Source organism: Pteronotus mesoamericanus, unplaced genomic scaffold (assembly GCF_021234165.1).
Source record: "Pteronotus mesoamericanus isolate MK-2021 breed Mesoamerican mustached bat unplaced genomic scaffold, CSHL_Meso_final contig_130, whole genome shotgun sequence".
Taxonomy (NCBI): Eukaryota; Metazoa; Chordata; class Mammalia; order Chiroptera; family Mormoopidae; genus Pteronotus; species Pteronotus mesoamericanus.
Window position 1 is genome coordinate 6,822,113 of NW_026555060.1, and position 12,325 is coordinate 6,834,437.

Here is a 12,325-nt window from a genome sequence, read left to right on the forward strand (position 1 = left end):
TTATTAGCTGTGTATTATGCATAAAAGGGGGAAAAAAAGTAAATCAATGAAGTTAAATTGATATTTAAAAGGGGGAATTTTATTATTTTTCCCCCTCAAGGAAAAAGTGCATGATCATGGCTCTATTTAAAATGCTGAAAGACTAGAAACAACCTAGAGGGACTATAGGTAATTAAATGTTACATATACAATGTTGTATCATGTTTCTATTAATGCTACCTGTAAAGATGCACTAAAAATGAAAAAAAAAGCCACAAATTTATATCCACAGACAATTAAAACATAGTTCTGTATGGCACTTTACAACCAAGAAATGTATATCTCTATTAAGAAACCTTGAAGAGCCGACAGAGGGCAGACAGAATGAGAAGTAGGTGACAGTTGTGTTTGGAAAGCAGTGTTGGCCAATTGCCTAAAGGAAACAGTTAATCTGAAGACTGGGATTGAAATATAAGAATAACAGAAGGTCAATTGAAGGGTTTTGTCTTATGTTGAATGTTCCAGAAGACCTTTAGGAACAAAACTCTGTGCCCTAGAAGTGGAAATTTCCCAGAGAAGTTGTAGGGCAGCATTTTCCCAAAGTGTTTTTGGCAAAGTTGTTTATAAAGGTTAATAGATGTTACATGTAAATAAAAGTGTAGTGAAGCAGATTTGGGAAATTTAGGTTTCACAAAACTAAATGGATTGCTCTCTGTAGGACTTGACCTACACCTTTGATATAATGAGCATGTTCTAGGTGAGTAGAGGTGCATACACGTTATGTAGTGCAGCATTTTTGTTACCTGAGACCACAGGACACTTTGGTTATCATGGCGATAGTGTTCTGCAGGGTACACTTTGGAAAACATATTTTTGGAATGTTCCTAAAGATGTGCCTGAGCAGGCATGAGGGGTGTACATTGTGGTTCTCTGTGGGTGGGTAAGTAGCTTGAGGAGGTAATATGTTATAATGCAGCATTGAGGGTATTTCCCAAAGTGGGGATGATTGCACGTCTTTGCCATTCAACCTTTTCCTTTGGAATAAAAATTCATGAAAATAAATTCTGTGGCTAATCTAAAAGTAATCTTCGATTTTTATATCAGAAATATGCCGTGTGGAGAAGTCTAACTGGAGAATCTGCATTTGATTTGTGTTTAATTTGTTAGGATTCAAAATAAGCCTATTATGTCAAGAAACAGCCCACATCTTTTTCCTAGTTTTAAGAAAGTGGGCCGGTGAATAATAGATGAAGGTTGTATTTGCGGTTAAGTATAACCCGATGGAATGCTCCACACCTCCCCCCTCCCTCACGCAGCCCTACTGGGCTTCCCGCCCGCCCCGCACTTCAGGACGGCCAGCAGACTGCAGAGCTGGCCTGGGCCACGGCCACGTGCCGCCCTCAGTTCACTGGGGCTCTCTGCGTCGCCCAGCTCAGCTGTCTGCTCCAACCTCAGGAAACACTTTCTTCTCTATTATCCTCTGTGACAGTGCACTCACCTGCCTTTGGTCCTCTTCTCTGGCACTCTCCAGTTTGCCTTGCAGGTCCCTCTGCTGATGTGTAAATGTTTGACACCTGAGGGCTCAGTCCCCATCCGGCCCCTGCCACGTGTCCTCTTGTCTACTCTTCCTAGGTGATTTCCTTCAGACCCGGGACTGGCTACATACCCCCTGCGTGGCAGTGACTCCCAAGCCTGTTTTCCCCTGCTAAAAACCAACCATCATGCTCAAGCCTCAGGTATCTGCTCGCACTTCAGTGTCTCAAAGACACTGCAAGCTTTGTGTCCAAAACCAGTTCCTGATAATGTCCTTCACTCTCAAGTTACTCTTTATTCACTCTTCTCTGTTAATGGCACCACCATCCATCCAGAGTGTTCCTCTTCAGTATCTTATTCTTTCACTTTTTACCCTGCCGCCACCACCATCGTCCAGGCCACCAAACTCTAACTTAAATCACCACAACCTCCTCTTTCCTGACCTCCCCACTTTGCACCCTCTTCTTAGTTATCTTTTGAAATATCAATCTGATCATGATACTCATTTTAAATAAAGCCTTGTAATGGCATTCCACTATACAATTCAGAACAAAATCCGATCTCCTTGTCATGGCCATAAAAGGACCTTCACAGCTCGGTCCTTTTCCCTCCTCTCCTACCTCGTATTGTCCAGTGCTCCGTCTGCTCACTGTGCTCCCAGTCCCTCACACATGCCAGCCTCTTTCTTGAACCGGCCCTCACACACGCTGTGGCTTTTACTTGGAGCAGCTTTCTGCCTGTCCTGGTCTCTGTTCAGCCGTCTCCTCCGGGAGCCTTCGCTGGCCGTCCAGAGGAGGCCGATGCCTTCCTGCCCCGGGCTCGCCCCGCTGCTCCGTTCTTTCAGAGGACGCCACAGTTCACGTGTGCTTGTGCTCTCTGTCCCCACACTTGACTGTAAACTCCTGGAGTTTGCACGAATATATGATTAGTGTACATAGCATGTAATAAAGAACCCTATAAAATGTGTTTGTTGACTCTATAACTGAATTCTGAGCTAAAACAATCTCCAAATATAAAGGGTTTATTTTTCTGTGTAACTTGCTTTATTGTATTCTGAATACCTTGACTGTGTATGTGTCCATAGCTGTGAGCTCAGGGTAGCCACTCTTCCATTCACCAAATACTGATTCAGTGTAGTGGTAGGGTAGAAATGAATGATACATGCGGTAAGTGATAAAGAGGCCTGTGTCTAGGAGCTCATAATTAAGTAGGGAAAACAGGCAAGTAAACAGATAATTGCAGTACCGTTCAATAGGTGCTACAATTAAGGCTTGAACTAGATTCATCAGAAGCACCAAATACAGGTGTTTTTCAAGGAGTGACTCCAAAGGGCTGAGATAGGGCTGGGTCTGAAACACAGCCAGGTCTACCAGGCAAGTCAGGTGTGAGTGGGGATGCTAGTGGGAATTCATACTGAGGTATCGTATTAAATGGTAGAGAGAAGTTAAAACAGCAGAGTGCCCCTGGGCGCCCAAATCTGTCAGGCTCCTCAGTTTCTGATAGCAAACTTTAAGAGGTTGGATAGCTAGACAGTTACAAAACAAAGAAAGAAAATCCACTTTGTCCAAATCTACTGAGTTCCCGAGTTTAGGGAGAGTTCAGGTGCGGTTACAATGAAGAAAACCCACGGGAGACATCAGGGCTTGAGGCCAAAGGTGGGATTGGACAGATCCAGAGAGAGAAGAGCGCCCTGTGTGGGCTATAAGGGTGGGGACTTCTGAGAGCCACTGACAGGTCTTAAGCAGTTGCCACATGATTAGTGTTTCAGAAAAGTCATTCTGATTACAGGGTAGGGCAGTTTGAGGGATATGGGACGGGAGGCAGACGGGCAAGTTTTGAAGCTTCAGAGCTGCTGGATGAGAGGTAAGGAGGGAATGAAATAAACAACTGGCAGAGGGAGCAGAGGGAACAGGTTCAAGAGATTTTAAAAACACTGGTGGGGAGAGGGAAAATAACTTCCAGCAGAAATGACTTTCTGCTGTTTTGTAGAACAAGGTAGAAGGAAGTGTCATTCCATGGGAACTGGTGAGGAACCTATTTTAAGAGGAAGGATGATTTCTTTTGAAATTATTGAGTTTGAAGTAATGGTAGGATACATATTAATGATAAGTGTTAGATGAAAAAGATACATGAGTGTTCATGGTGTTAGAGGCCCATTATGGTGTATGTGACGATTAAAATCCATTAGTTAAGACCCAGGGAAGACACGCAGAGAGAGGAGGACAACCAAGGATAGAAGCCTGGGGACCATACGTGTTTAAGGAGATGCTAGTGAAAGGGGGGTCTACAAATATGACCAAGAAAGAATAGTCAGAGAGGTGCGGACAGTAGCGCCAACTTCCAGGGAAAAGGAGATACTGAGGTGCCATGTGCCTCAGGGAGCATCACGTTCCTAGTGGGAAAGTGATAATCCTGCCATTGTAAGCTACTCAGTTTTCATGACTACAGACGACACTTCCAGCCGCAGCTAATTGTTTTGAAAATATGTGATCTTAGTCACAGGGGAAAGGGTGAATGGATATGCAGTTGGATCAACTCAATTTGCTCCCTACTTCTGGAAAATCAATGAACTACACCAGTGTATTGGGAGGGCAGCATATTTTCATGTAAACTAATACACTGTATCTTTAGTATATACCACACAGTGAAATTGTAAAGCTATTTGTTTGATGCAACTTTATTACCTATCATACGTTGACCATAGTGATAGTTAAGATTTTTTTAAAGGGTAGCCTGTGCTTTTAATGTAATGTCTAGTCATATAGAAATGATAGCTAAAGGAATATGTATCACCTAGAGAAGGCAGATGTCCCTGGTTTAATTTCACTTCAGTACCTGGTCCTTAGCTTTGGTCAGGCTATGGGGATGCATTTCATAGTAACCCAACTCATAAGGTTTACAAAAGAAAAAACAAACAAAAAACCAAAACCCCCCCAAAACAACAAACCCACAAACCCTGAGACACGGAATGTCAATTAAGAAAATTACAGTGAAACACATAATTAAGCAGACAAGATATTCATGCTTGTTGATCTCTGGGAAAACATTATAATAGAGTTGAAATACAAGCAGAAGGTTGTTTGGTAAATAAAAGCAGATACTTGCAGGGGCAGTTGTTTGAATAATCTTATTTTGAAGGTGGGAGAAGGAAATTTGCTTGTGTACTCTGTTCAGAGTTCTATTCTGGGTGTTATAAATAAAACTTAGCTGTAGATGAGGACCAGTGAGGAGTAGGTGGTATATAGGGAACAGAGACAAGTAAGTCTGTCTGCACTAAAGGACCTGACCGTCTAATTGAGAACAAGTGGAATTCCCTAAGCATAATGACAAAGAACTGATATTATCTCTTACTCTAAGGGAACTGGTATGAGGGACATGGAATGCTTTGTGTTAGTGCAAATGGTTTTGGACATGCATTAGAATGCTATAATAATTTTTCTTTGAACCTGCAGGTTCTCCTGAAAAGAAAATTGAACACTCATCCTTGAGGGAAGAAAACAGCACTGCAAACCTGATCAAGAATAGAAAGACAAGTCCTGTATCTAAAGACCACCGGGCTGGAAAGAAAATCTCAGAGAATTCATCAGTACCGGGTCAAGTGCAGAAGGGAAATGACGAGTCTGAAAGTGATTTTGAATCAGATCCCCCTTCTCCTAAGAGCAGTGAAGAGGAAGAGCAAGAGGATGAAGAAGTTCTTCAGGGAGAACAAGATTTCAATGATGATGATACTGAACCGGAAAATCTGGGTCATAGGCCCCTCCTCATGGACTCTGAAGATGAGGAAGAAGAAGAGAAACATAGCTCTGATTCTGAGTATGAACAGGCCAAAGCCAAGTACAGTGACAGGAGCCCTGCCTACAGAGACAAAGCCGGCAGCGGGCCCATCCAAGATCCTGATGTAACTCTCCTCAGCCCAACCCAGTTACCCTGTGATGTTGGAGTGCAGACCCCCAAAGAGGAGTTTGATGTATTTGGCGCTGTCCCCTTCTTTGCAGTGCGTGCTCAACAGCCCCAGCAAGGAGAAAATGAAAAGAACCTCTCTCAACAGACCTGTTTTCCTGGTGTGGGACTGGAGCAGGAGGAATTTGATGTATTCACGAAGGCACCCTTTAGCAAGAAGGTGAACCTACAAGATGGCCGTGCAGTGGTGCCTGGAGCGCAGACTCTCCCAGGTTGTCCCAAAAGTATAGATGTATTTGGCTCCACTCCATTTCAGCCCTTTCCCACATCCACAAGTAAAAGTGACATCCACGAGGACCTTTTTGGGCTTGTGCCCTTTGAGGAAATAACTGGGAGTCAGCAGCAAAAAGTCAAGCAGCGTAGCTTACAGAAACTGTCTTCTCGCCAAAGGCGCACAAAACAGGATCTGTCCAAAAGCAATGGGAAGCGGCACCACGGCACGCCGACCAGCACGAAGAAGACCATGAAGCCGACCTACCGCACTCCAGAGAGGGCTCGCAGGCACAAAAAGGTGGGCCGCCGAGACTCTCAAAGCAGCAATGAATTTTTGACCATCTCAGACTCCAAGGAGAACATCAGTGTTACGCTGACTGATGGGAAAGACAGAGGGAATGTCCTGCCTCCTGAGGAGAGTCTGTTGGACCCCTTTGGGGCCAAGCCCTTTCATCCCCCAGACCTGCCTTGGCACCCCCCACATCAGAGCCTGAGTGACCTCCGCGCCGACCATAATCCCGTGCTGCCCGGACGGCCAAGACCCAATTCACTTCATGGGTCATTCCATAGTGCAGATGCGTTGAAAATGGATGATTTTGGTGCCGTCCCCTTTACAGAACTTGTGGTGCAAAGCATTACTTCACCTCAGTCCCAACAGTCGCAGTCAGTCGAATTAGACCCATTTGGTGCTGCTCCATTTCCTTCTAAACAGTAGATACTTCAAATGGACTCTTGGTATTAACCCCCGTTTCCAATAAGTATGAATAGTTTTATGAATTTGAAGGAAAATTGATTTGTATAGCCCTTTGTATCATTCATTCTTACAGGTCAGCCAGAATAGGTGATTTTTAAATAAACCAAATAGCAAAAGGAAGTCTCTCCACAGGGTAGTGACTTGGTGTCTTGTCCACGCAGGAAAATAGGGAGCTGGACTGGAAGCTCTGACCCAGGGTTTCAGCTACTGACATGACGACAGCACAGAAATCCAGGGAATGCATGTGGCTTGTTTCCAGTTTTTCAGCCACTGAAGAGGGACTGGAAAGATGAGTTGTTATTTTTATACCAGAATGTCACTTTTATGTGCATACCCTAGGCTCATTCTAGAATCCAGCATTAAAGCTAAGGTTATCTGTACAAATACAGGTTGCACTTGTAGATTTTTTAGACTCTTCTAATTTCCACACAGTCAAAGAGAATTTTATTCTCATAAAGAATCAGAAAGTTATTATCTGGAGAATGCAGAGATTTTAGTCCTTATACTTTTCTCTACAAAGCAGAGCCAGAAGTAACTATTGTGCCTAAAACTTTCATTTTTAAAAACAAGTGCCATTAATATGGAGTATCTACATATAAGCCTAGAACAAAAACAAGAGGTTTTTGCCAGATGTATGCAAAACGTAAAAGGAAAAATGATATAGAAGAGAAACAAAAATACTTGAGGAATATTTAATATTCACCTTTTGAATAGCTTGCTTCTTCCTCAAAATTCATATTATCATGTCCCTAATAAAGTAGATTATTAGAAAACTGGGAGTGAGGACAAAGGTTATATAGAACTTTTATTTCAGGAAAAAAAAAATGTGTAGCTGAAACCCTGAGTTTTTAAGACGTTTACAATGTAAAATCATGTTGCATTTAATAATGTACTTTAAATTACCACCTTCACCAAATATTTCCTAAGTCATGAATGACAATTTTTTAGTTAGGTTTTGGGGGGTAGAGTAGTTTTAATGAAGTGCACAGAGCAATGAAAGCCACAAGCCTTACATGCAGGACTCTTAGGGCCTGCCGCAAGTACCTCGGCACTGATAAGCGAGATCTTAAAATGGCTGTAAGTATTAGATGATAAGAGACTAGTGTCTTAACTCTACTAGTTGTGTCTTTAGTGAAAAGAACCCAGCTACCAAATTGCCTTTTTTTTTTTAACATCACAAATCCTAATTAGAAACTTGAGATTTTTTTATAGAAATTGTCTAATAAGATAGAAATTATATATATGCATTAATGTGAATATAGTATCTGTGCTTCTTCTGTCTTCAAGTATTTTAAGTTATAATTAACTGTCCTTCCCTATCAAATTAGCATTTGGAAGTTTCTAGAATTGTTAGAGGTATTTACAAAAAGGGTGGAAACTCTTATCAACTGGCACTCTCCTTGATTGTTATATTTTAAATTAATTTTGAGCCCAATTAAAGTGTATTTTATGAGTAATCTTATTATTGATAGAATCTCTTAATTATAGTGTCCCAATTGGGATGAGCTATTTGCTTGTTTTCACAGTTCTAAACTTGGAAAGAAGCAAGTCATATGTAACTAACATATATTCATGTTTTTATTGCTTCTCTTTTCTATTTTAAAACAAACAAATTTGTGGACAAACAGGGAAGCAATATGTGAATCAGAGTTAGCAGAGGCAGACCACGCATGATGTTACCACTTACAAGTTGTACTTTTAGAGCCCGACCGCACCCATTACTAGTCCTGTGCCAAAGGCAAATAGTGTGTTTGCACGTATTTTTTTTTATTTTCTGATTCTCAGGTTGATTAATACTGCTAATGCAAATGCTTACGTAGATGTTTTTAAAATCTTTACAAAGTAGATTCAAAGGATACTTTCTTTTAAAAGTGAAGAGTTGATGATTACATATAGTAAATTCATGAACTACCAGTAGGTTTGTATCAAACAGAAGAATTTTTTTTTAATGATAATCTGTTGGTTGTTGTGCACAGTATGCTTCTTTGACTATTTTAGTCCTTGGCCTTGGTCTCTGCTAGACCTCATGAATTTTGTAATTTAGAAGGGGTAGTAGATGAATTAGTGTGGTCTCCATGGGATGTGAACATGAAATACCTAGACTCTCTGATACCAGGCCTTGCTTACATTTGCATTTCATCAATATACTGAATGTTTTTTAATGACTTTAGACACTGACATAGACACTTCGGCTTACAATATTGGATGAATTCTAAGGAAACAACTTCGACATTGTTTAAAACACATTCATAGGTTTCTTACATTACAGCCCAGTGACTTCCCTCTTTTCAGATTATAGTTCAGAGGAAACACTGAGGATTCAGGAGGGGACGCCGTGGGATCGAAGTGGGGAGATGCCCGTGTGTTGGGGGAGAGGCCCCTCTTTCCCAAGCAGTATGGGATCAGGTTTGCTCTCCGTTCGCAGTCACTTCCTCCCACTACTGTTAGGATGCAGGTGACTCCAGACAGCTGATGCCCAGGTCATTCCCTTAAGAGAATTAGGAGAATAACACTCCCAAGGAATGTGAAAAAGTGTAATAGCACCCAATTAAAGTTTGGCTCTATAATGGGATGGTCCGATTCTTGTTTGAGGAAGGAAAGGTGAATAGAAATTACTTTCCTATTATTAATCAAGTGTCCTCTGTGCTCCTCTAGCATGTTAGTTATAACTCTAAACCTGTAATACTTGAACATCACTAAGGGAAGTAAAATATTATGAAGCTAGCAAAAATCTGAGGCCAAAGTTATTTTTGCTCTAACAGCTTTAATCATGCTTGTTGATTTTTGACTAATCTGTAGAAGTGGACCATTTGCTTAATTATTTTAATAGTGTCACTTCCGCAAAATGTTAAAGATTAGCTTTTATGGCATTGAAGAATGTACTGTTGGGACACATGTTTCTTGGTGTGTGTATTAGGTGGAGGAAGAAAGGCTATAGGCTGCAAGAAATTTTAACTGACTAGAATATTTATTCAGAAGTATCAGTCAGGGAAATGTGTAAATGTTCCAGTGACCCGCTGTGCGCGCGCGCGCGTGTGTGTGTGTGTTATTCGGGATTGTAGGTAAATGTGTGTGTGTGTGTGTCCCCATCCAGCTAGGACATTGTGTGTGTGTGTGTGTGTGTGTGTGTATGTGTGTATGTGTGTCCCCCCATCCAGCTAGGACATTATTCGGGATTGTAGGTAAATGCAGCTTTTCACTCTACCCTGTTTATTGTTTAACAGTCATGGCTTATTGCCCTCATCTTGCTGATGGAAAATACTACGGTGAGCTCACTCTTCTGCTTTGATGTTCATCAGGCAGAGCAGTTTTCTCACTATTCAGCTACTCTGCTTGGTTTATTTTAGGCTTTGGTACTTCATATAAGCATTGCTAGAAGGTACATGTGTATTAATATCACTAGTCCTGAGGAGTTTGGGTACATTTACTTTAATATATGCAGAATGTTCAGTATACTTTTTTATTTCTTAAGCAAAATGATTCATCATTTTAGGTTCACTATTGAGCTGACAGATCTACTGTGAGAACTAGATGGCATATTTACTGTGAGAATAACATAAATGATAGTTTATTTGAAAACTTATACACACTGGTGTTTATATATTACGGTAAATGTATGAACACATGTGCATGCACACGTCACATCTCTCTTTGGGGGAGTTAATGTGAATTTTTAGTTTAAATGGAATTGCAACCACAATCATTAAAGAACTTTCACTCCTAGAGAGGGTTTACAGAAGCCACTAAAAGAATATGGTAGACAGATGAAAATGCAAAGGGTCATCATTTGGGGTTATTTTTATTTAAAAACTTGTGCTACTTTTGAAAGAGAATTGTTTTTATTATTATACTCTTTTTGTGATTGAAAGTCATCTAATAGTAAGCAGTACGGTAAGAGTAAACTACTTTTTAATTGCTGGCAAACAGCTTTAAGTGCACTTTCTTTGATTACACTTCCATTTTCTGTTAAACTTGAATTTTCTGAAGCCTTTTATGTACCACTAAGCAAATAACTTTAACTTTTAATAAGCCTGATTTACATCTTTATTATATTTCTAATTGTTATAAAACATACTATCTAAAGTAACTTCAATTCAAATATAGGTGGGAAACTGTTATGAGATAGAACCAGTTGCTCTTTTTCTTCCTGTATCTAATTAAGCACTAACTGATTTTACTACTTTGCCTTGAGATTGCTTATTCTTATTGAATGAATTCTATCCCCCATTCACTGTTTTGTTTGAAATTTATTTTCTTACTGTATTTATCATACCTGTTTTAATAGTCTGCTTTCTTTAAATGCAATAAATCCCAAATGAATTGCATATTCTTTATAATCAGTGACTTTGGAGTTTTTCATTATTTGTCATTAAAAATTTTGGTTGTAAACTTCTATTCAGTTCTTTCATTCATACCACAGATATTAAGCACTTATCATGTACCAGTTAATGGAAGAGAAAATGAATAGGATTAGATCTCTGTTCTTAAGGAGCTCACAGTTTAGATCCAAGTAAGAAAACCCATTCTGACCTACCATTTTTGCAATAAAAGTACTTAACAGCATGATTTGTTCAGGACTACAATTACTGATACTTATGATAAAGGTAAAGCAAAACATAAGACTTTGAAGTCACTTTTGAATGTTTGGCATAGATTTTGCATTATGTATAATTTTTAAAACTCTTTTATAAACTTAAAATCTGGTTAGGTAAAATACTGTAGTCCTCGATTATGTCAGAAAAGACGCTTTTGCAAGATAAAGAGAAAACCTGTGTATTGGATTACTGGACTAGGTTTCGGGTCAAGATCACAATACCTATAACATTATATATTATTCCACAAACTGGCATCTTTAGATTGGTGGCTTGTGGAAAGATGCATCTTATTTGTTATAAACCTTTTTTTTACTGAAGTAGTAACATTTATTTAAAGTTATGTGGAAAAATAAGGGCTTAGTTTCTTTTAAATGAATGGTACAAAGGAGCAAAATATCAAAAAAGTTATATAAAGAACTGTGGAATGTACCACTGTTCAAATTCAGTTATAGTTAACTTCTTTAGAGACAAATACATGCTGCAATTGGAGCTCTTTATACTGAATAGCTAATCCGTTTTAAAGGAAGCCCAGTTGCAGCATCCTATGTAAGGTATAGTTAATGTTCTCATATTGAAGGCATGAGTTTTTGAGTTTTGTTGCACATTTAGAAAGATGATAGTTCACCTTTCCTTCAGATGCTTGACATTGTGGAAGTTACTGTATTCTGTAGTGCTTTTGATCCCAGATTTACAGAGCAGGATTACATCCTTGGGAGCTATCCGAAGATGGAAGGTTTAACGTTTCACAAGAGTCCCCTACTGCTGTTCCTTCGCCCTTCTGAAAATGTTCTCTCAAAGGAAGTTTCAGTTTTGGATCATTATTGCTTTACCCTACTCAGAAAGCAAGCTACAGAATTTCAACAGCATCTGTGCCTCTTTTCAATATAAGCACCATTGTTGTGATAATGCTTGTAGAAGACACTTCTGCCCCTTGTCTAACTGCTGAGCTGACTCTTCACATACTGTGGCAGGAGTGGAAGTACCTGAAATGATGGTTCTGGGTGGATATGGACCTACTCAGCTCAGCAGTTGGCAGAAATCCAGAAGTGCACACTTTGCCCCTTGACACTTAATACAGGGCAAAGGTTATCTCTAGGTAGGTTCCTGCCAAATGGAGAGTTGTACAGCTTTATGCTAGTCAATCAGTCTTCAGATGGGTTACTCTGTCCAGGTGGGATGACATAAGGTGTGACATGTAGTCCCTGAATCTTCATTCCTGATTCTAAAATACAATTTTGAAGCTGTTATGTATTATAAAGAACGACAAGCAGCACTTTATATATTTAGTAAA

The 12,325-nt window shown here is 40.0% G+C and overlaps 1 protein-coding gene across 1 annotated transcript in view; it reads left to right on the forward strand.

Moving 5' to 3' along the window:
* BMP2K (BMP2 inducible kinase) overlaps positions 1–9,582 on the forward strand; it is a 117,751-nt gene extending 108,169 nt beyond the window's left edge. Inside the window, exon 16 of the mRNA XM_054591946.1 lies at positions 4,965–9,582. Coding sequence (XP_054447921.1) covers positions 4,965–6,400 — 1,436 coding nt within the window. The 3' untranslated portion in view covers positions 6,401–9,582. The remainder of the gene's footprint in view (positions 1–4,964) is intronic.
* The last annotated feature ends 2,743 nt before the right edge of the window (positions 9,583–12,325 follow it).